The sequence below is a fragment of the Podarcis liolepis genome, assembly GCF_965112155.1.
Source record: "Podarcis liolepis genome assembly, chromosome: 1".
NCBI classification, from domain to species: Eukaryota; Metazoa; Chordata; class Lepidosauria; order Squamata; family Lacertidae; genus Podarcis; species Podarcis liolepis.
This window is the reverse complement of record NC_139554.1, coordinates 14,387,762-14,412,867: the sequence shown is the minus strand read 5'-3', so window position 1 is coordinate 14,412,867 and position 25,106 is coordinate 14,387,762. Positions and strand designations below refer to the sequence as shown.

The 25,106-nt window shown below is 43.9% G+C and overlaps 1 protein-coding gene across 3 annotated transcripts in view; it reads left to right on the top strand.

The window, feature by feature from the left end:
• Positions 1-25,106, top strand: part of TDRD9 (tudor domain containing 9) — a 90,639-nt gene that overhangs the window by 9,428 nt on the left and 56,105 nt on the right. Inside the window, exons 1-7 of one of the 3 annotated variants that reach the window (XM_083517005.1) lie at positions 6,857-7,038; positions 12,295-12,395; positions 16,618-16,718; positions 19,148-19,369; positions 19,868-19,990; positions 21,392-21,472; positions 24,501-24,668. In XM_083517005.1, the coding sequence (XP_083373131.1) occupies positions 6,926-7,038; positions 12,295-12,395; positions 16,618-16,718; positions 19,148-19,369; positions 19,868-19,990; positions 21,392-21,472; positions 24,501-24,668 (909 nt within the window). In that variant the 5' untranslated portion in view covers positions 6,857-6,925. Of the gene's footprint in view, positions 1-6,856; positions 7,039-12,294; positions 12,396-13,574; positions 13,666-16,617; positions 16,719-19,147; positions 19,370-19,867; positions 19,991-21,391; positions 21,473-24,500; positions 24,669-25,106 lie in introns of those variants that run through there. The other 2 variants (XM_083517004.1, XM_083517006.1) reach the window with 2 other exon arrangements.

The window sequence follows — 25,106 nt, the reverse complement described above, 5'->3', positions numbered from 1 at the left end:
TCCTTGGCTTACCTGTTTTGTTCAAAAGGGGATGCCCAGAAACCTGTGAGCTTTCTGCGACCAAAACACGATCTTAACTATTGAATGATGGCCCCCTCCAAGAAACCTAGATCCCCAGCTCTTTTAAGAAACAATAGCCAGGTCTTATTGCAGACTTTTCTCCTCCATTACGTGAATATGACTTCTTCCTTAGTCTGCCTTTGCTGACTGGCTGATTGGGGAGGGGAGAAATACCCCCTTTCAAGATTCATTATATGTGTTGTTCGTGCAAAAAGTCTTAAACGGCCGTTTTGCCAAACCTTTTATTTCATTTCCTACCATAAACCTGAACAGAAAGTGTAGAATACAAGTCTGTTCTGTTTTTCCCTCCCGCTGCTGTAATTTCCAGTGACAATATTCTCTTTTATAAGTGTTGGTCTCTCCCAGCCAGCCCCCTTTCCCCTCCGTTGTGTTGTATTGAACTGCTTCGTGTGGTAGAACGGCCATGCAGATCTGGCCTGGATGTCATGCAATATAAAGGGTGACGTGTGTGGCTGTTATTAAAGCCGATGTTACTTATATGTTGGAAAAATTCAGGTGTCAGTATTAATCATCCTCAATAGGGAGGCTTTCACATTGCATTGTGTTTGGGGCAGTACAAAAAATAAAACCCACAAAAAAACGGGGAAGAGACTGGACTTGAAATGGCACAACTGCCTTTGCAAAATTTCCGACGGAATTAAAATGTTCCCTGCCAAATTTTCTCCAGCGGATTTGCTAGGTCCCTGCACTCTTTTTTATTTTTATTTTTCTAAAAACAAAAAAGAAACCTATACTGCAACTAGAAAGTTCTTTTTTAAAAAAAACAACAACACCCACCGTGTTACACATTCCCTTGGAGAATGCGATTCTTCTGTAAAAGGACTGAGTAAATTCTTCTTTCCAGTAGCACCTTAAAGACCAACTAAGTTAGTTCTTGGTATGAGCTTTCGTGTGCATGCACACTTCTTCAGATACACTGTGTATCTGAAGAAGTGTGCATGCACACGAAAGCTCATACCAAGAATTAACTTAGTTGGTCTTTAAGGTGCTACTGGAAGGAATTTTTTTATTTTGACTATGGCAGACCAACACGGCTACCTATCTGTAACTGAGTAAATTCTGTAACCTGTATGTTCAGTGAGCAATCTGCTGGAGATATTAGGCTTGCTTAAAATGTCTATAGTGTGGGGAGAAATTGTAAATGTCTGGCATTCCTCCCTCCATCCATGGCTGGATGCAGCAAAGCAAAGCTCAGGTAGGAATTTAGTTTGACAGACCTGCTGCGTTGGCATAAGTGCTAATGCTTCCATGGAAAAACTGGATTCTCTTCTCCACAGACCCCTATGTATTTTCATAGGTAGGTAGTTTATTTAAGAATGTGCTAACTAATAATGAAATAATATAGTTGTGTGAATTCAAATGGATGCTCTCTTTGCACCTCACATTCCCAAAATTGATCCTGACGTGACACCCAAACTGTTATACCATGCTGGCTTTTGGGTGATTAGCACCCTTTTTTTGTGGGGAGGGGTGGGTGAAATAGCTGTAATCTCTTTTTGTAATGGCCCTGTTGCCATGTGGTCACAACCAGGAGGACATTACTGAAAGTGACTCTCCGCTGTGGAACGATACTCTGCCTTCTCCAAATGTGTTTCGATGCAACTTTTGCTAAGTTTGCTTGTGCTACTTGGTCCCGAAACGAACAGACAAAAAGTTCTGAAATCTGCAGAGCAGGCAGATTTAGACTTGCTACGATTTTGGTGTCCCTCCCTTGTTTCAGATAAAGTGATGCTCTCTTGTAGCACGTTATGAAGAAAACAGCTCTGCTTGATCTCAGCTGGCAAATGACTCATGGCCTGAAGTATTAACTTAAGATTTCTTTATTTTTTTTATCTGGAGTAGTAAGTAGAGCTGGCCTCCTTACTTACATAAGGCTTCCTTTCTGTCTTTGTTGCTTTTTAAAGATATATATGCTATATTAACTGTACTAGTTGGAGGCTTTTAATTAGTATTCATTATAGTTGCGGAGGCACCATCACTTGGTGGTAGAATCTGTGCCTAGAAAGCCATTGTGGTCTAGTGGTTAGAGCGTTGGACTAGGACCTGGGAGGCTGGGGTTCAACTCTGTACTCAGCAGTGAAGCTCCATAGGGTGACCTTGGGCCAGTCACTGCCTCTTAGGCTAACCTACCTCAGTGGGTTGTTGTGTGGGAATCCAATTTCTCCTTGGAGGAGAAAGTGGGATATAAAAGCAGCCATTAAATAGTAGTAGCCATTAAATAGAAGTATTCAGAAGGTCCCATATTCAGTTGGCAGCATCAATTGTTAATAATAAATAATAATAAATTTCATTATTTATATGCCACGCATCTGACTGGGTTGCTCCAGCCTCAACAGAATAGTAAAAACACAATAAAACATCTAACATTAAAGATCTCCCTCTGCATTCAGATGTCATCTAAAAGTTCTTTATTTCCTTGTTAAAAGGAGCAGGCTGCAGAGTCAGACCTTGTCTGCCTAAGACAAGGCCTGCAACTGTTGCTGGCTTTTGTTCCTTCTTAGGCTAGCGGGCATATTTCAAATTTTTATTTATAGGCAGCGACCGTTCTAGGTTCGTCCGATATGTGTTGTGACCGTGCACAAGCGCATTGCTCTGTACCGGAAAAATCACAAAAAGAGGGTGGGTGGGTGGAACTGGGTGTTTGCAGGCTTTTTCAATGGCGTTTCCAATATATGCAATTCCACTTAAACACGCGATGCCTTGGAACGTAACCCCCGGGTAAATTGAGAGTTGCCTGTATTAAATTTGTATCACCTTTGATTTGTAGATCTCAGGGTAGCTCAAAACAGAAGCAAGGCAGATAAAAACACAAAAGACATAATAAGAACGCAAACCCAAAAGAGACCCCCCCGACTAATGAATGTTTTTCTGGGAGAATGCCACAAAATGGCCGCCGTGGTGGGTGTTGCGTAACTCTGAAGGTCTGCTGCATCTAAAAGTTCAGAAAAAGAAATGGCAACACAATATAGTATTTCCCCATCTCACATCGGTAGGCAAAAAGGCACCTACATCAGCCACCACCCAATTCATTCCCTGAGAGAAGCTCTTTGCATCTCTTCTTTGTTCAAAAAGGGAGGGATGGTGCGTGCCCCATCCTGCCATCCCTTTGAAATGGGAGCATTCGTAGGAGAGGCCAGAGCAAACAGGCTCTCACATACGGCGTATTTTGGAGGGGATTATTTGCTGAGACCTTTAGCAGACACCACATGGGAGGTGATTGCAGGGACACGGGCACCTGTGTCTCCTGTGTTGGCAACCCCTGGCCTAGGTTCCTGGAGAGCTGCTGCCAGTCAGAGTAGGCAGTATTGGACTATTTTGACAAGAAGTGTCATGGGGTATAAGACAACTTCCAATGTTGTGAGGCACTAGGGTTGTGACACTGGGTAGAAGTTGGACATAAAGTTCTATGGACCAGATGTGCCTTCTTAAGAAGAAATTTTTAATAGCTTTGGAAGCTGGGGAAAGTCACAGAAAATTGTGGTTAGATTTGAAGGGGATGGGGGCACAGGATAAAAAAAGGACTCTTATCCCAGGTAGGCTGCCTGGATTTTGGGCAAGGCTGGCCTGAGTTGTGTTGCTGTCTGTGACAGGGCACCAATTGCTCCCCCCACCTCCCCCAAGTTAAAGTGCATAATAGGCTTTGCACTGGAGGCAGAAATTGTCCTTCCTGGGCAGTAAAAAAAACCACAAAACCACTTTAAAAATTGGGCTGCAGTTTTATTTATTTCCAGTGTAGAGAGAGCTGTTTTCATCATGCGTGGTCCCAGCGGTTTACAAAGCAATCAATAAAGCAACCCGTCAGTCAAAATCAGGCATAGGCAAATGCTTTGGGACTACAACTCCCATCATCCCTGACCACTGGTCCTGTTAGTTAGGAATGATGGGAGTTGTAGTCCCAAAAAACATCTAGAGGGCCGAGTTTGCCTATGCCTGGTCAAAATAGTGCAGTGTATGAAACCCAAAAAGCACAGGCTCAGAGCTAAGTTGGCACTGTACTGCTGCAATAGCACAATGCTCGGATTGCATTGTTAATAAGGGTGTTTCCCAATGTCCTATTTATCGGGCTTTTGTGACTATTTGTGATCGTGATGGTATCAGGGTGGTCATACATGATCCCACTTTTAGTGCTGTTTGTTCCTGGAAGAGTTTTAGGGCAGTCACACTGCTTCATTTCCAATCAGCGTGTATCCCGTATCTTCTTGCTGAAATCCCGTAACCTTTTATAGGTCTGGTGTTGCGTACAACTGCATCAGAGGGGTGATGAAATATACTCAGAGTCGCAAAGTGATTTCATGCTCTTTATTCAGCTCATAGTGGTGAGGAGGAATGAATGAATGTCCCCTCACAGTATTTGCTTTATATACATTATTTACACAATGGGCCGCACATGATTGGCTAATTCCGGAATTCTACTGTAAGCCAATCAGGTTGTGGATTCACTTCTATCTGGAGCAGGATTGGGTGGTTCCTGCCAACCAATCATATTGCTGCATTGTTCTAGGACCAATCAGACTGCTTCAGTTTGGATCCTATTCAACTCAGTACATAACAGGTGAAGTTGATAAGTTTTTATTATACAGTCACCAGCGCTTTTTACTCAAGAGAAACCATCAGCAGTTTCTTCTGTGGCCTTTCTAGGTGCGATCTAAACCACTGGTGGCCTGTGGCCTGTGAATTTTAAAACTCACTGGACTAATTATTAATGGAGGCATTAAAACTCTTCAGTACAATTCCTATGTCAGAATGACCCCTAGTAGTCATATTTAGGGCTTATGATTGACGTGTCTTGGCTATGTGCTGGAGCTGCTTTGGGCATCCAGCTGAAAGCCTGGACATGACAGCTGACTGACAAGGTTAAGTTGATGGCCATCTCATTTGTGGGGGGTGGGGGTGGGTTGCAGGCTTTCTAATGTACAAATGTGAGATTGCCCTTCAAGAGAACTCTTTAACTGCCAAGGGGTACTCTTTCTATATATTTTTCACATTCAGAAGCGAAACAAGGGGTGTATACCTGAGTTGTGATGGATTTCTCTCTTCCCCCTCCCTCCTCAAAACAAACCTTCACTTAAATGATGCTGTGGTCCTTTCCAAGGAAAAAATGAGAATGGTAGGCAAGACTCAACTGATAAACTAAGGTCAGAATTTTGTGAAATAAGATGGCTGTGAGATCAGGGAATACCGAAAGTCATTCTGGGCCTAGAAGTGGTGACTGATCAGGTTGAATGCAAGGCCTGTAAGCTGTACACCTTTTGTACGTAGCTTGTATAGTTAACACTGAACCCCCCCCCCCTTTTGGGTTAAGAATTTAGATTTTATTCTGCGGTTCTACATAGTCTTCAATATTTATAACTGTTAAGCCCGAAGCTTTGAAATTCTGAAAAGGTACGCGTCATGCTAGTTAATGCAGTGGCGCATTAAGGTTTTTGAATTAATGAGTTTTCCATTCCCCCCTTTCCTTTCCCGAATCAGCCTATTTCGGTAGCTGAATTCAAGCATCTTCCAGTTTTGAATGCTACCTTGTCTACTAAAGGAAAGGCCACAGCCCCTGTGAATGTCGTTTATATAGGCTGAAAACTCTTTTCAGCGAGTGTAATAATAATAATAATAATAATAATAATAATAATAATAATGTAATAGCAGCTCTGTTGGATCACACTAAAGCAGGGGTAGGCAACCTAAGGCCCGGGGGCTGGATGCGGCCCAATCGCCTTCTCAATCCAGCCCGTGGACGGTCCGGGAATCAGCGTCTTTTTACATGAATAGAATGTGTGCTTTTATTTAAAATGCATCTCTGGGTTATTTGTGGGGCATAGGAATTCGTTCATTCCTCCCCCCCAAAAAAATATAGCCTGGCCCCCCACAAGGTCTGAGGGACAGTGGACCGGCCCCCTGCTGAAAAAGTTTGCTGACCCCCATACTAATACATACCATTTCCCACTGTGACCAGCCAGAAGACTTGGGAAGGCAACAAACAGGACATAGTTGAATGGTGGCACTCCCGTAGTATGTAGTGAAGGCCGCAGACTTTGATCGCTTTAACGGAGGGCTAGATTAATTTCATGGATGATAAGGTTCTCAGTGGCCACTAGCTAAGACAGGTGTGTACTTCCGCCAATATCAGAGGTGGCATTTGTCACTGAATATCAGTTTTTAGGGAAGGTTGTTGGGGAGAATGCTGTTCCTTGCAGGTTTCCTGTTGGGAAATTTGGTTGGTCACTGTGAGGACAGGAATCTGAACTAGCTAGCTAGGACCTTGGCTTGATCCAGCAGGAGGAGTCTTCTTTTAGGAGCACAAGAGCATTCTCTTGTGTTCTCCAGTGGCTGATGGTTCAGAGACCTGCTGCCATTGCCTGGTACACAGTGCTTTTTTCTTCTTCTGGTGGAATGTGCCGGAACCCAGTTCTGGCATATTTTTTTGGCCCCTGCCTTGCGCCACCGCCACCTTTGCCATCTTCCCTGCCTTGAGTGTTTGCACCCCGGAGCATGGTGGGGAGTGATGGTGATGCAAGCGGCGCAAAGCACAGCGGGAGATGCGACATTGCTAGGCTACCCACACACACGTCAAAAGCAAAGCAAATGTATTGCTGCCGGATTTGGCTCCTGCAACCCTGCGTAGCACCACCAGGTGTTCTTTACCAAAGAAGGCAACATGATGGAGTTGCAGAATAATCGATGCTGAAAGAGTGAAAGTTTTACCAATCAGAAACTGCGAGGGGTGGGCGGGGGCTCTTTCAGGAAGAGCATCAGGAGCCAATCAAGAAAGAAAGCTGTCGGCCAGTAGGCTAAAGTAAGGCAAGTGTGGGCAACACCATATCAGCGTACTGTGTTGATCATCCTTTTCGTGATGCGCCGATTTGAGGGGCGAAACAATCTGAATCTCCCTATAAGATGGTATAGCCCAGCATCTAGTCATGTGATTTTGGTTTCAAGATGGTGGCGACGTTGGCGACTATGGCGGTGAGCTCCGGCACTTCTTTTTCTGGAAAACGCTACTAGTACACATTTAAAGTACATTGGTACCTTGGGTTACATACGCTTCAGGTTACAGACTCCGCTAAGGATGAGAACAGAAATCATTCTCCGGTGGCACAGCAGCAGCAGGAGGCCCCATTAGCTAAAGTGGTGCTTCAGGTTAAGAACGGACCTCCGGAATGAATTAAGTACTTAACCTGAGGTACCACTGTAGTAGTAGTGGTGATGATGATGATGATGATGATGATAATATAATATTTATGCCCCACCCACCTGGCTGAGTTTCCCCAGCTATGCTGGGCGGCTTACAGCATGTAATAAATGACTTCATAAAACATAAAAGTCAGATAGTTGTTTATTTCCTTGACATCTGATGGGGGGGGGGTGTTCCACAGGGCAGGCGCCACGACCGAGAAGGCCCTCAGCCTGCGCACCAGATGGAGCTGATAAACAGCTGCCCTGGACACAGAATTGACCTGTGCCTCCATGGACAGCTGTGAGTCCAAAATGACTCCAGGCTGCATACCTGCTCCTTCAGGGGTACAGTTTCCCCGCTCAGGATCAGGGAGTCCTCCACACCCCCCCGCCCCACCCCCCCAAAACAGTACTTCTGTCTTGTCAGGATTCAACCTCAGTCTGTTAGACGCCATCCAACCGCCTCCAGACACTCACACAGCGCCTTCACTGGTTCCAATTTGAAAGAGAGGTAGAGCTGGGTATCATCCGCATAATGATGAACACCCAGCCCAAACCCCCTGTTGATCTCTCCCAGCGGCTGCATGTAGGTGTTAAAAAGCATGGGGGAGAGGACAGAACCCTGAGGCACCTCACTCATCCCCCAACACCAAAGTAAATTAATCAAAAGGAAAACAACATTTTTGCCTCTCTTTGTCTCTGGCTCCCCCTACTGTTGAACTTCTGCCCAATCAGTCTCAATAAGCACCTGCTTCCCTGGCAGGTAAGTGCACCTCAGTGTAAGCTTGGGGAAGGTCAAATTTGACACGGGGCATCCACTTCCAGCAGTGACCTCACACTGCGCATAACATTGTCGTTCAGCCCTTCGCCAGCTATAACTGAAGCAGCTGTGAGGGATGAGGAAGACACTGGTGCTGGAATGTGGGCAGTGTTTGTAAGAGCATCCATACAGATGAAAGCACAACCTCTGGGTTGATTGATGCTGGCATCAGTATTAAGTAAAACCCCTAGTCTCTTGCTAACAAAAACATTGATGTAGGGATGGAGAATTGGGTATTAAAGTGGAAAAATAAGGGCCTCAGAAATATCCAGGCTTGTGGAAGATGGGATGCTGTCACAAGTGCTTGCGTTCAGAGTTACGATTTCCAGTGGCTTTGGTACATCTTACTACTTCCACTTAAATTCCCATTGTTCATGTGCTGCCTTAGCACCCTGTCACTTTGTATTATCGAGAGCATTATAGGTCAAGACCAGCCATCTTGTATGTTGAAAATTCTGTGTTAGAATAGCTAATCCCACGACATGTTTTTATATTTTAAGTTCTGGCGATTAATGGATTTGGTGTAGGTTTTCGTTCAGTCTTCATTTGGTGGGGGGTGGGGGGAACCATGTACTGTATAATGAGATAAGACTCCAATGTCTCTATTCAGACCAGGTCTCTCCATGGTTTTAATTCAGCAACTTCTCTTTCCAGTCCATTTCTGAAATTCTTTTGTAATAAGACAGCTACTTTTTACTATGTTAGTTGCTTTTCTTAAAAGCTAACTCAAAGTGACCTACATTAAAATCAGTTAAAAACGACAACGAAAACTTTAAAAAAAGAAAGTCAAATGAAGGACTGAAAACATAGCTAAACCAAAAGGCAGGGCTATAAGTCCTGCCCTGCTAAAAGAGGCCACAATGCCATCCTTCAAATTAAGGGCTAAGAGGCTGGGCGAAAAGAAAAGCCTTTGCCTGGTGCCTGAGACTGGACAAAGATGGCTCCGGGTGTGCCTCCCCATGGAGAGTTTTCACAAGCAGGAGACCACCACTGAAAAATCTCCCTTTTTTGTTGCCATCCCCCAAACCTCACATGAAGGGGGAACATGAAGAGGGGGCCTCCATAGGGTCTAGGTTGGTTCATGTGGGGAGACACTGTCCTTGCAGATAAGGCTTCATAGGTAAAAACCAGTGCCAGAATTGGTGTTAATATGTTCTGACTATCCTGCCATAATTTGTCAGCTGCAGTTTCCATAATGTCTTCAAGGGCAGCTCAACATGTAAATGCCTTGCAGTAGTCCAGCCTAGAAGTTACCAGAGCATAGATAGCAGAGGTTAGGCTTCTTCTGTCCACGTAGGGCAGGGGTCAGCAAACTTTTTCAGCAGGGGGCCGGTCCACTGTCCCTCAGACCTTGTGGGGGGCCGGACTATATTTTGAGGAAAAAACGAACAATTTCCTGTGCCCCACAAATTCATTTTAAATAAAAGGACACATTCTACTCATGTAAAAACACCAGGCAGGCCCCACAAATAACCCAGAGATGCATTTTAAATGAAAGGACACATTCTACTCATGTAAAAATGTGCTGATTCACAGACCATCCGCGGGCCGGATTGAGAAGGCGATTGGGCCGGATCCGGCCCCCGGGCCTTACTTTGCCTGCCCATGACGTAGGGGCACAGCTGGAGCCACAAGTGGGAGCCACTGAGGTCACTTGAATCTGGATCCTACAAGCTACGTACCTGCTCCTTCGGGAGGAGTGTAACCCCATCTTGAGCAGGCTGCCTCCCATCCATCTGGTCTAGGGAGCCATCAGCACCCCAGTCTTGTCTGGATTAAGCTTTTGTTGATTGGCTCTTCAACTTCTTCCACAGCAACTTCTTGCAGTGAGGTTGTTTCAGAGCCGCAAAGTCTTCCAGCTTTTGGATGAGAAATCGTTAAAGATAATAGAAGTACTTCATATACAGTGGTGCCTCACAAGACAAAAAGAATCTGTTCTGTGATTCTCTTCGTCTAGCGGTTTTTTCGTCTTGTGAAGCAAGCCCACTGACGGATTAGCGCTATTAGCGGCTTTTAGCGGCTTATCTGCTGATCGGATCAGCTGATAAGCGGCTTAGCGGCTTAGAAAAAGGGGGGGGGAGGAAAAAAAACCAGCAGGAACTCGCAAGACATTGTCGTCTTGCGAAGCAAGCCCATAGGAAATTCGTTTTGCGAAGCACCCCCAAAACGGAAAACACTTTCGTCTAGCGAGTTTTCCGTCTTGCGAGGCATTCGTCTTGCGGGGCACCACTGTACTGGGATGCTCCCTGTTTTTCATTGTGTGCAGTTGTTGTGACCATCTCTTGTAAAGCATAATAAAAATTGTAACACAGATGTTTAAGAAATGAGAGCGTTATAGCAGTGTCATTTGTAATATCCCTCTCCTTGCTTTTGAGATATGTGTGATGTATATATGTGAAATATGTACATATTTATGTGTGTCTGTGGTTTCCTTTGTATGGGTTCAGTTCTCTCCCCCCCCCCCCCATTTTGCTGTCATTGGCTCACAACCTTTTCTGAGGTCATTTCATAGCTTTAAGTCAGGGAAGACCTTTTGAAATCCCTGAATTCATTTAAAGCCTAACGTGTTATTGTGGGAGTATATTTAGTACAAATGTGCCAATTATTTTTAGTGTTAAATGGTGTTTCCCTCCCAGTAATTCCTCTGAAGGGACAAGCTGGCATTCCTTTCGTTAATTTGATGTTATTTTTGTGGTTAGTGCTTAATAGCTATTTCTTGATACCAAGCAAGCAAGCAGGCAAGAAAAAAAAATAGCCTGAAGAGTTGCTTGGAAATAATTGTAAAGCCCTTGGATTTTTGAAAAATCCCAGCCCACTCAGCAAAACTCATTGGGTTAAACAAATGCTTCCTTACTATTGTATCATTTATGCCAGGATAGAAAAGAATAGAAAATTTACTTTTATCTTCACATAGGGTTGGCCTAAGGCATCTTGCTGTCTGAGGCAGAAAGGCATAATATGACCAAGACTGTTCAGGTTATTATGATACCTGAGGTATCATGACTTTAAAAATATGATGATGTTTATTATACAGTGGTACCTTGGGTTAAGTACTTAATTCGTTCCGGAGGTCCGTACTTAACCTGAAACTGTTCTTAACCTGAAGCACCACTTTAGCTAATGGGGCCTCCTGCTGCTGCTGCGTCGCCCGTGCACGATTTCTGTTCTCATCCTGAAGCAAAGTTCTTAACCTGAAGCACAATTTCTGGGTTAGCGGAGTCTTTAACCTGACGCGTATGTAACCTGAAGTGTATGTAACCCGAGGTACCACTGTAATAATGATTGATTGCATGTAATTTCATCGTCCTTTTATGACAGTTGAAAATCACCTCAGTCTGCTTAATGGTAGGACCGGCCCTGTGGTGCACCTTGGAGCTCAGTGTGTGACTGAGGGACCAAACTTGGTCCAGTGAGCATCCCCAGTTGCCATTTACAACTTGCTGCATCCTTCTCCATCACTTAACAGGAGTGCCTCATTTCATATCACTTGTATGCCACCTTTCTATATTACTATTCACAGGCTAGAACTGGTCTGGGACCGAAATAATAAATTCATTCATTCATTACTATGCACAAGGCAGTTTACAGCAACAAAGAACACACATCTTATAATAATTTGACCCAATATAAAAAGTCACCATAAAACATAACTTGAAAATGTAACCACTTATATCAAACAAAGCAATCTTTAATAATCTATTAGAATATAATAGAATATAATAGTACCATCTACAGTGGTACCTTGGTAGTTGAATGCCTTAGTTGTTGAACAAATTGGCACCCGAAAGTCGCAAGTGAGTGTTACGGTTTGTGAACATTTTTTGGCAGCTGAACATCCGACGCAGCTTCCATGACCCAGTTGGCTGCAGGAATCTCCAGCAGCCAATTGGAAGCCGTGCCTTGGTTTTCGAACCATTTTTGGGAGTCGAACGGACTCCTGGAATGGATTAAACTTGAGAACTAAGGTACAAGTGTCCTCTCAAAGCATCGGCAAATAATTAAACAGAAATCACTCTTTACAATTACAATCAGTAACTACTAAACGATGATCGATAAAAACAACTGCAAGTCACAACACATAAAATGCCACAGTACATACAAAACCATGTAGAAGGATCAAATTGCGAGACAAAAGACACACAACTTGTAAAACTTTTTTAAAAATAGAGGTTTCTTTGAGTTTATGAAATAAGAGTGAGACTGTATTTTGTCTTCCCACCTGACAGAGCTCGACAGAGTGCTGGAGTTGAATATGTTGAAAGATACAGACAACTGGAGTCCGATGAACTCGATGCATCAGACAGCAGTTGGCCTCCCTGTGAACCAGGTAAAAAAAAAAATTCTCCTTAACTTTAAAGGCACCTTAGGCAGCCATGCGTAAATTGTGAGAAGGGATTGTGAGATGCTGCATTTGGGAGAGGCTGGATTAAGATCATGTATGTGAACTTGAAGTGGTGCTTAGTTGGAGTGTTTGTGTATATGCGCAACACTTGTGCACAAGAGTCAACAGGAGGAACTGAGCGCATATTTTCCTAGACTGAAAATGCACGATGTTCTCAGAGGTTGCTGGATTGCATTCTGCATTGTCCCTGGCTATTAACCATGTTAGCTGGGGCTGGTGGAAGTCTGGATAGCTCAGTTAGTTAGAGCATGGTGCTGATAACGCCAAGGTTGCAGGTTCGATCCCTGTATGGGACAGCTGCATTTCAGGGGGTTGGACTAGATGATCCTCAGGGGTCCCTTCAAACACTATGATTCTATGATAAAGTCTGGTCCCAACAACACCTGGAGCACATCAGATTGGCTATCCCTTCCCTACTGTTAAGTGCAGGCATCCCCAAACTCTGCCCTCCAGCTGTTTTGGGACTACAGCTCCCATTATCCCTATCTAACAGGACCAGTGGTCAGGGATGATGGGAATTGTGGTCCCAAAACATCTGGAGGGGTGGGTTTGGGGGTGCCTGGTTAAGTGTCTTCAACAGTAATTTAGGGGCAGGCAGAGTGCAGTGCTCCTTCATCGTTTGCCACCCAACAGATGAACTATCTTGCATTCTGTCCAAGCATCATGTCTGCAGAAGGCCAGTTTTCTCTGGACCACGCTTTGCCACCAGCTGACCCATCACCATTGAAACTGTTATGAGGGTTTTCCTTGGGCCAAAGGAAGGGATGTAGCAACAGTTTTGGAAGCGCAGGAGGAATGATTCTCCCTTCATCCCAAGTCCATTGGAATTCTCCTGATCCCGCTCCTGAAGCAATCACAGTTGCTTATCTTTGGCATGGAGGAGGAACTTATATGCTTTCCATGGCCCACAGAACCTTTGGGACAGTTGGTTCAGTCCACAGAATCTTAAGGGCAGTTGGTTTGGTCTCCCCTTTTGTCTTTCTGCAAAGGCAAGAGGATTCTATGTTAGAAACGCCCCTTCCCTTCCTGAACCCTCAACTTCACCCATAATAACTTCACCCACAGTGGCAAACTTAGCAAAACTTGACAAGAGGTCTCAGCCCCTACCCTGAGCAAAGGTTTGGGGGCCCACCGGCTTAACCCCCCCACCTTCTTATAATGCTACACACTTTGCTGTGTCACAGTTCACAAAAGGGTGAGTGTTGCACTTCTGTGTGAAGAAAAAAAATGTGTTCCATGGCAACCATTTGTGCTGTGGAGAAATTAATACTGGACGCCAGTATTAAGCCCGTAAAGGCTTAATACGTCAACATATCCTCTATAGATCCTACTTAGAGCTTGGAAACAACATGGAATTCAGGATCCTGGGTGTCACCAACAAACTTCTAGGCACCTGGCAGTGAATCTCTTTGGATTTTTCCAATGCTGCCAGAACCATTTTCTCCTAGCGGCTTAAAATATCTTCCAGCATTGGTCAAATCATGCAGAGCTGTTGATGTTTCCATACTGACATCTCTGAATTTGCCAGAGGGTGGGTAGCCAGCTAGCATTGTACTGTTGTGACAGAATGCTGTAGTGTACATGAGTTTTCCCAAGGATTATATTTAGAAGAATCCTGGCCAGAAAACCTTATTACAAGGAGGAGAAGTGTATTACTGCTCATTAGGGGCACAATCTAGCTGAAGTTAATCACCTTTAAATGCTATTGACCTCGGTGGAAGGGGGCTGATTGTTAAGACTAGTTGCATTTGGAATCACAGAATCATAGAATTGTAGCATTGGGAGGCACCCTAAGGGTTATCTAGTCCAACCCTCTGGAATGCAGGAATCTCAAAGCCTACATGGCAGATGGCTACCCAACCCGGGCAACAGCACAGTGGCCCAAGTTGCACATTCATGTCAGCAGTGAAATGCAGGAAGTCTTTAAAGGTAAAGGACCCCTGACAGTTCAGTCCAGTCGCAAACGACTCTGGGGTTGTGGCCCTCATCTCACTTTACTGGCCGAGGGAGCTGATGTTTGTCTGCAGACAGTTTTTCCGGGTCATGTGGCCAGCATGACTAAGCCACTTCTGGCGAAACCAGAGCAACGCACGGAAACGCCGTTTACCTTCCCGCTGGAGTGGTACCTATTTATCTACTTGCACTTTGACGTGCTTTCGAACTGCTAGGTTGGCAGGCGCTGGGACCGAGCAACGGGAGCTCACCCCGTTGCGGGGATTCGAACCGCCAACCTTCTGATCGGCAAGCCCTAGGCTCAGTATTTCCTGTTAACATCCCATAACAGTCTGGTGTGTGCCCTCAGCTTTCTCATCTCAGCAGAGAAGAGGTTAGGAAGTGGTTTACTTCCAAGTGAGTTGTTGCCAACTCCCAATTTCTCTTTCTGTCTTTGAAGCTATGGAGAATCTCAGACATGGGGCTATGACCGGTTGAGGGAGAGATGTTTTTTTAGTAAGCCTTCAGGTCTTCCCATAAGCAAGGACTTGCTCTGAGCCTCCTTAGAAGCTTAGCTGCATGGACAATAGGTGAATGGTGTGAACATGACTACTCTCTGATTCTGTGAGTTTTCTTCTTCCTTTGCTGTGTTTCACAAGAGAGAGGTTACCAGAGCATGGGCAAAAGAAAAAAGTTAGGCTACCCCTGTCCAGATAAGGGCACTGCTGGGCCACCAGCCGAATCTGATGGATGTATGGTTGAAGTATTAAACTGAAGTGTGGTTGTCCAAGCTGGGCTGTTGCACTCTTCTCAGTTAGGGACCAGAGTGCTACATTCCGGCTGATTCCAGACAGATATACCGCTCCTAGTGTGGCTCTTCTGTTGTAATCTGCAAGCGGAATTTCAGTTCAGTTTGTACACGATCAATATTGTATGTCGTTTCATCCACACCAGGGTGCCATGTGGCATCTGTGGGTGGGGCTATTTGAGGCTCAGCAAATATTCATTATAATACTTGCAGAGGAAAGCCATTTTAGGACTCAGTTTTTTGGTTTTTTAAATATTACTATTGTTGTTGTTGTTATTTACATTTCTATTCTTGTACTACCTCCCAGAGGAGCAGCAAAGCCAAAACGTTAAATCAATAATATTTAAAAATAAAAACACGTTTCAAACATTTAAAAATAATGAAACCATCTAAGAACATGAGAACATGTGAAAACAGTTTAAACAGTTAGTCACTTACCCTCACAGCTAATAGTTTCAAGTTGCCAAGAACAATATATATATATATTAATTAAATTGGTATGCTTCCCTTCATCCAAAGATCACAGGGTGGTTCAATATATAAAAATACAAAATAAGAACATTTGGCCATCAAATACCTGGCTAAACAGGATCTTTTTAAAGTTCACCTAAATCACGTGCGTCTTTTTTTCTCCCCCATGTAATTTTGGGAAATAGGATTGCGAGAGGTGCTGTAAAAATACTTGGTAGAAGTCTGCAGCTGATTCAGCTGCCAAATCTTGTTTGTATTCTCTAATAATTTACACATTGTACCAGCAAGGGCAAAGGATCTTGCTTGTGTGCCTGTCTGTGTGCTTTCAAAAAGTCCAGATTTTTGCCACCAGAAAAAAACAGATCTTTCAAGAAGCCATGAATAATGCAAGCTCTGCAAATATGAGGAAATCCAGTTAATCCTCAATTCAAAGCATGGATTTTTTGGGGAAGAATACTCTTTGTGGGGGCGGGGGCAGAGGAGGGGAACTATTCAGAAGATGTATAGAACAGAAATGAATCCAGATTATTTATAGCCAGCTATAAACAGGAGTAAGCAAAGTCCTTTTTTCAAAAAAGTGGCTTCAGATGCAAGAGCATATTTTTAATAAATGCAGAGGCAACATAGTTCATGTAACTAAGCCAGATCTTGGCATACAAAACAGCATACGAAATTGCATTATTTCAGTAGCATCTGCTTTGCAAAAAAATAAATTGTATTTTAGGTAAAATTGCATATAAGCCTCTGTATATTGGGAGAAATTTGCTTTAAAAGCTGATAGATTTTCAAAAGGACTTTTATTTATTTATTCCAAACTGATTTGGAGAACTGAATTTAAGGTTGGAAAAAATGAGAAACTGACAAATTCGCCCATCCGACTTGGTTAACATTTTGACTTGACACATGTTTTCTTAACCTTTTTGACTGTGTCTCCAGCTCCACTCCAACCACCCCAGCGTGAATCCAGTCCTGCAACTTGCATGCCAGTCAGCAATTACAAATATCCTGATCTGCCTGTATCAAGATACAGAGAAGAGGTAAATGATGTTGCATCTTGGTTTTATAAAGTTACGCTGTGTTTTCTTTCTCCCACCCCCAAGCTACTGTCTGCTTGGTTTTCACTTGTGCTAAAACAGGTATTGGAAAGGGTTTTCTTGCCTTTGGTATTTGTAATTCATCAATAGCTTCCTCCCATGTATATCTGTCTCAGGCTTCTCTGTTGATGCATGTGGACTAGATTAATGGACCAGGGAGATGGTTTTTTGGCCTACTCTGAATGAGCATCACAATGCCACTTAAGGAACAGGTTCACAACTTGAGCACTATTAACGCCCCCCTTACTTTGGATGCCGAGATAGTCATTGCATCAAGTCCTTTTCATCCATTAAATCTTAGTGTGCCGGCTGCATCCTTTCTTGGGTAAAGAGGATCTCACTGTAGTCATCGATACTTTGGTAATATTCAGCAAGAATGTGGTGTGGCAGTGTCCCCAGAGCTTTATTTTCATTTTGGACAGTGTCAGGGAACAAGTTATGGCAACTGAAGATGCTGGGATTGAATCGCAAAACCCTACTGTAGAGTTGGAAGCATGGAGAGTCGTGTAGTCCCAACTCAGCGTTCGAAATTCGCCAGGCGGAATTCGGCCACTTGTGACCAAGTGAAGATGCCTGGGTGCCAAGATGGATCCTTAGATCTCACCTGTTTTCACACACTCAACAGCGCATCCTGTAGAATTCCACCCTTGATATTTCATCTGCACAATTGGAACCAATTTCAGGAACCAAAAACTGGAATGGAAAAATACAACTTTTTTTTTAAAAAAAAAATTATTCAAAATTATAACAAGACATATTATCCAAAACATATCATCCTTCCCCCCCATTTTTCCTCCCCCCCACAAAACCCACCCACCCCCCAACTTCCCTCAGTTCCAGTCTTTGGTTTCTCTAAGAATGCTGTTTTCTGCATGTTACAAAGTTGTATAGATCCTCAAACTATTTAGCTGATTATTATCAATAAAAAGTTTGTGAATGTTTATTCAAAACCTGCCAAGGAGTCCAGTTCACTTTGTTGCATCTTCAAATACTTTGTAAAGGGTTCCCAGTCATCCTTAAAGTCACAGTTATCCTTGTCCCGTAGCTTATATGTCAGTTTTGCCAGTTCTGCATAGTCCGTCAATTTTTCTTGCCATGATTCTTTAGTTGGGGTTTCTTCAGTCTTCCTTCCTTGTGCTACCAGAACTCTCGCGACCGTTGTCACATACATGAAGATGTTTTTCAACTTTTTTGGCAGGTCTTTCCCTACAATCCCCAACAAAAATGCCTCAGGGAAAAATACAACTTTTGAGCTGTCTGACCGCAAAATGGCAGCTGGACATTCTGTTTTGGTGACTGTAAACCCTGGTTTAAGGAGCCATTTGGCGCCTAGCTTATATAGCTGAGTTTCTAACACTGGTCCAACCCCCTGCCATGGAAGGTCATGTGCAAGGGAACACGGACTGAAAGAGTAAGGCAAGGCCATGCATAGGATTTGAAGCAGCAGTGGAGAACGGATGGTTTTCTGGCCTCAGTGTTTGCTGGACTGCAGTATCTGCCCTCTCTGGCCAGAGGCTGTGCTGATGGGAGCTGGAGCCCAACCACATTTGGAGGGCCACAGGCTCCCCACTCCTGCCTTAAAGGAGAGGAGAAGCACTGTGTTGAGGATAACATTCGCAAGTGGGACAGAGGAGAAGCTTCTCTCTTTTTTTAAAAAATATATTTTTTAAAGTTTCTTACAGATATAACACATATCACAACAGAAGAAAAACAAAAAACAAAAGAAAAAAGACAAGATCACAAATATAAACAAAAAATAAAATAAAAACAAGGTACCTAAATACCTAAACAACCTAAACAACACAAATTAATTAATTATTTAAACTTCTAACCTCATAAACATATTTTGAGCTTTCTCTGAGCCCTCCCATCTGAATTTCCTTGTAATTAAAATGTAGCAGTTTTCTGGTATCATTTTTTTAAAAACACAGTATTCCAATTCAAATAAAATTTCTTAACTTTCCTTTAGGTTCTAAATCTTATTTATTTAATTAACTCTTAATTTAATCCTAGGCCTATTCTGGTACTTTCAAGTAATTTCTAATTTTTAATACCACAGTATTTATTCAAATAGTCCGTAATTTTTCCCCACTCTTCTTGGTAATCCTCTTCTTTTTGGTCGCGGATTCTTCCAGTAAGGTCAGCCAGCTCATATATTCCATCATTTTCATCTGGAGGAGAAGCTTCTCTTGATCAACCCTCTTAAATCCATCAGCGGGCAACAGAAGGAACCAAATGTGGATCTTTTCCTCTTTTTTTAGAGTGAAAGAACTGAGAAGGTCATCAAAATCCAGAGAAGGCTGTTAATGATTGCGGCCTGTCATCCTGCAGACGTGTCTTAAGTTATGGTTCTGTATTATTATTATTTTTAGATGATCTCCTTGATAGAAAGCAACTCTGTGCTAATCGTGCGTGGATCTACCGGCAGCGGCAAAAGCACTCAGCTTCCACAGTTTGTTTTGGACCACTGCGTGCAGCGCTCCACCTACTGCAACATCGTAGTGACACAGCCTAGGAAAATTGGTGCCAGCAGTATTGCGAGGTGGATTAGTAAGCAGCGGGCGTGGCCCCTGGGGGAACTTGTGGGCTACCAGGTACAGTGGCATGTTAACCCAACGTTAAAGTGCGTGTTGTGTAAAGAACCCACCTGAATCTCTTTTCACTTTCTTCCCTCTTGGAATTGGACGGGCCAAATCATCTGATTCTTAGACGGCCTTTGTTGTGCGCTGAAATAGAGGTTTAGTCGAATCCCAGTCTTCTGTGCCGAAAAGGCATTTGCCGTCCTGCTGCAGGTCTGTGGCTCAAGTTTCCCTAATGAATGACCACCAATTTTAGGTGTTTTCAGAAAGGGCCGCAATTTAATACCTTGCTGCTTGTTCTTCTGAGGACATTTCTCTTCCAGAACAGCTTCTTTTTCATTATGCTCAGGTGACGCTTGGGACAAACAAGGGTGCATTATAGAGCGCCTTTCATACCAGCCCTTCCTGGGCGTGGGAACCATTTCAACCAAAATTTGTTGACTGCCACAAATGTTTTCATGATATGTGTTTGAAGCAAAATGTGTGTTGTTTATATTTTTCAATGGTTTTTAGGTTGGTTTAGAAAAAGTTGCATCCAAGGACACGAGGCTGATTTATATGACGACAGGAGTTCTCCTTCAGAAAATAGTGGGGTCCAAAAGCCTTTCGGAGTTCACCCACGTCTTCATAGATGAAGTAAGTTGAAAGAAGATAAAAGATTGCACCAAGGCTGCTTATCGTAGGAAATGTTTCCGTCGGGCTCTTAACCTCACACCTTCTGCATGAAAATAGCGCTCGGATGCCTGTAATATCTGCGTTCATCATTGAGAGTTGCCAGGTTGGGGGGTACCAGGGGCCAGGGCCTTCTCTGTGGTGGCACCGTATCTTTGGAGTGCACTCCCCATGGAAATGCAGATCATTGTCATCAAATTTATTACGAGTAAAATGAGTAAAACATACCGCGACACAATAGGGTGGGCCCTGTAAACACCCAATGGCCTGGGTAAAGAGGTGCTTCTTCAGCATACACCGAAAGCTGTATATCAAAGAAGCAAGGCTCACCCCTGTGTAGAGGCAATTTTACAACTTAGGAGCTGCCACAGAGATAGCGCTTTCCTGGGCTGCTGCTGCCACCACTCTCAACTTCCGAGTGTGGTGGAACGGTACCAATAGGGCCACACTTCTATTGTTAACACCTGGGAGGGTCTGTAGGGTCAGGATTTCAGGCCTAAGTTGTTTAGGGCTTTAAACACTAATGTGAGCACCTTGAATTGTGCCGGGAAATGGAATGGCAGCCAATGCAATTTTTTTAGGGGTGAGGTGGGTCCAAAATCGCATCCCAGCTGGTAATCTGGCTGCTGCATTTTTTGCCTTTAGCCTGTTTTATTTTCCTTTCGTATTTTGAACCGGTTCACGGTCAAATGATAACTCTGCACCTTTTTAGCTGCAACCAGGAAGGATGGGATGAGAGAGGAAGAGAAATGTGCATGCCAGGGGTACCCTTCTGATCTCCTGACAATTATTATTATTAATAATAATAATAATTTTTATTTATACCCCGCCCTCCCCAGCCAAGACCGGGCTCAGGGCGGCTAACAACCAATAATAAAAACAAGTTGAATGAATACAACTTAAAAACAAAATTAAAATGCAACATTAAATATTGAAACATTAAAAAATGTAGCCTTATCGCAGGAGGAGAAAGGAAAAGAAGAAAGGGGGAGGGAATCGAATTGGCTCCAAGCCAAAGGCCAGGTGGAACAACTCTGTCTTACAGGCCCTGCGGAAAGAAATCAGATCCTGCAGGGCCCTGGTCTCATGAGACAGAGCGTTCCACCAGGCCGGAGCCAGTGTTGAAAAGGCCCTGGCTCTGGCTGAGGCTAATCTAACTTCCTTAGAGTCCGGGACCTCTAGGGTGTTGCTATTTATGGACCTTAAGGTCCTCTGTGGGGCATACCGGGAGAGGCGGTCCCGTAGGTACGAGGGTCCTAGGCTGTGGTGGGGAGAATTAGCTAGGGAGAACGCTGATCTCTGAGCGCAGTGCAGCTCTCAAGTTCACTTGTGTTAAGCCCTCTCATCTGCTGTGACCCCCTTTAGGTGCACGAGCGTACTGAAGAGATGGATTTCTTACTGCTGGTGGTCCGTAAACTGTTGCGCACCAATTCGCGATTTGTGAAGGTAAATTTAAACTACAAGTTAATGCATTCTGAAAATGCAAGATTGGCTTATCATAATTCTGCGGCATGGAAATAATCTCCTAATACTGCAGTTTTTGGTGTTAGCGGTGTCGTGTAACAGCCTACCAGGCTCTCAAAGTAGTGACAGAGTAGGACTTAGACATCAGCATACAGGGACAAAGGACATCTGGCTTGCGTCACAAACAGCTCTATCCTGAGATATCTGGTTGCTTTTGAAAGTCAGTTAAGGCCCACCCTGCCACTTGCACACGTTCTCTCTCCACCCCCACCACCCAGTCCTGCGCCTTCCAGGTTCCCTTGTTGTTCCTTTCACCAATGCCATCTGCTGCCAGCTATCACTCGTTCTCCAGCTGAAAAGGGCATCACAGCTGAATCCAGCCCATTCAAAGCCAGGAAACGCAGCTGGGAATGCCGCGGAGCAATCCCTGCGCATCGGGGCTGGCAAGTTTTCAGCTGGAGTGCATCATGGTTGGACATTCTGTTTCCCCTGGAATACTGTTCCTCTGGGAGCATCTGCAGACTTCAGAGTGCCCCTCGTGCATTTGCGATCTTTTCCAGCTCAACCCTCTGTTCATTGAATAGCGATAATGAAAACTGATTCCAACAGTTTCGCTGTTGGATGAAAAGGCCGCGAAGTGGTGGAAAGCATTGATGTGCTGCGTAAATAACTATTGAAAAGCATGCCATCTCTTCTGAGAAGTTAACAGGCTTCCAGGGCTTCTTCAGGCACCCAACAGTGATGGGTAGGTGATGCTCTAAGACAGCCTTTCCCTGATTGGGGGGGCCTCTGTTGTATTCCTACGAATACAACAGCTGTGATGGCTGGGGCTGATAGGAGTTGCAGTGCAAAGCATTCAGAGGTTGGGAGAGGCTGTTGTAGTAGACAGAGGCACAACGAAGGCAGCTATAGGAGGATAAGGCTATATCCTACCTCCACTGTTGGAAACAGTTGAGGTTGTTTTTGGCATTGTCTCAAGAGACGATGGATTGCGCCTCTGAAGGTGGTCAAACTGCTGTGTTAGCAGCAGCAGAGTGACCTCTCCAGGGTTCAGACCTGGGCAGTGTATATGGAGGTCCTGGGCTGCCCAGACGACAAGCCCGCTCTCTCAGCCTCGTTCCAACCCCCTTCTGCCCACTCTGTTGCAGTACAGGATTGTGCTTGCATTAACCATTCCATTAACCATTGATATGGTCTATTGCTACTTGCAACATTCACAAAGAATAAGGAAGTAACATTGGAGGCGCATATTATAGTGGGGGAAGATATATGCACCAAGTATGTATCAGAGGATCGCCAAAACATTTGCTATCAGGACGCAACATCATCAATGTATTATAGTATTTTATTATTTTTTGGGAAGCCGCCCAGAGTGGCTGGGGAAGCCCAGCCAGGTGGGCGGGGTATAAATAATAAATTATCATCATCATCATCAAAGCTGGAAGTCAGGTCCTTCGTTATTCAGATTTAGAAATCCCCCCCATTACTTTCTCATGCATGCACTTTTCGGTTGGGGCTAAAATGTTTTAAACGGTTCTAATTTTCGTTTGTTTTTTGTTGGGTTGATGTTGGTTAAATGTTTAGTTGTGGTTGGCGGTTATTTTAATTTGGGTATAACTGCAAATTGTTTATTATTGTTGTTATTTGTTTCTATTGACTTATTGGTTTGTTTGTTGCTCGTATAGGATATTTTGTTTTTTAATGTTTAATGCTTTGTTGTTTTTATTTATGTTGCAAGCCGCCCATAGTGGCTGGGGAAACCAGCCAGATGGGCGGGATATAAATTTAAAAAATATTATTATTATTATCCTTGATGTGGTCCAAAGGAAAGCAGGGTAATACATTTGGCACCAGCTTGGCTGCAGGAGTTGCCGGAAGGAGGCATACAAGGCACCATCCAACCGCCTTAGGGACTCCACTCTGGATTTGTCTAGGGTTTATTCCTTAGCTTTTTCTTCTCCTGAAGATATACCTGCCACAAGACAGCGGAGGTTTAGGACCAGAGTTTTCCTTCTCTTAGATGGGCTACCTTCCCAGGTTGACGAGCCCCATCTGCCCCTCACTTCTTTCTACAGCACATGCAGAAACCTCCTTCTTAACTGGCAGTAAGCCTCTAAATTCTAATTGCTGGGAGTTGCAATTGAGCAGTCCTGCTTGGGAGCTCCTCACACTGGCAAACCAGATGCCTCTGGGAACAGGATGCTGGACTAGAGAGGCCACTGGCAGGGCTGCTCTTACATTTTGAGGCCTGATCATGCTGATGATGAACCCTAGAAATGACATTTACACAGAGGGGATCGCATGACACTAGCAGAATGACATTTGGAAGCAGCCCCCCCCCCCGACTCCGATTTTGTGACACTTCGTATCTATTAACGAGAGACCCGTGTTTTGCAGCAGTATTGTGCCCCAAGGGTTTTTAATCTTCCTATTGTGCACATTGAGTAAACATGTTGTGCTTTTTTCTTGTATGGACAAGATCAAATGTAGTCAGTGTCTGAAACTATCTATACCCACTTCTCTTCTTAAAACACACACACACACAAAGTGTCAAATGCAAACAGCTTTATTATTATTATTTATTAAATTTCCCTAGCATCCTTTATCCGAGGAACACATGACAGTTTACAAAATAAAAACATAAAAATACATAGCATAGTAACAAACAAAAACAATACCATTACTGTTATGTACTGAAGTTCTCACCCTGGGCCAGCAGGGTAGATAGTTATGCAAATAAGGAATCAAAAGTGACATTCAGGGATTGGATAGTTTTAGAAAATTGTTACAGTTACGTTGTACTGGAGCTCTATATAAGCAGGCTGACTGAACCCTTCAGTTCAGTTCTGTTCTGGCCTGTGAATAAACAAGAGCTGTTTGAAGAATCGATGTGTCATCTGATATGTTCACCCACAACTTAACAATTACCACCCAAAAAAATTCAGTACACAGTAGGAATTCAAGCTGTGAAGCTTCTGAAGCTCGTTTTCATACTTCCCCCTTTCCACAGGTAATTCTGATGTCTGCGACAATCAACTGCCAAGAGTTTGCCGACTATTTTGCTATCCCAGTCCGCAACAGGCTGTATCCGGCATATGTGTTTGAAGTAGAAGGCAAGCCTCATGCTATTGAAGAATATTACCTCGACGACCTGAGGCCTATTCTCAGTCATATCAGGGTATGGAAAACAACTGGCTTTGGGCTCTCTGTCTAGAAGAACTTTGGGGGCATAAAGGGTAAGGAGATGGGCTTTAAAGTCCCAAGAAATTCCCCCTCTCCTCTTTCTGGCATATGCATAGTAGCTTCAGGAGGTAAGAAAGGAAGCGGTTTAAAGTAGAGATTCTCCCCCACCCACCCTAACATAACGTCTTCCTTTTAAACCAGGTTTCAGATTCTGCATTGTCAGTGTAATGTGATCTAACGAGTGAATCCTGCCGAAGCATTGATTTAATGGTTTCAGACTTAATTCAGTGGGGAGGGGAAGGGGCCAGTGGGAGAGGAGAAAATTAGTTGGCTGTACACTCCAGGCAGGCGTATCTGTTAACCAGCAAGAGTGCCAATCAAAGGCAAACTGATAGACTCCTGCAGTCATCGAAGTCCTGATACACAGAACAAA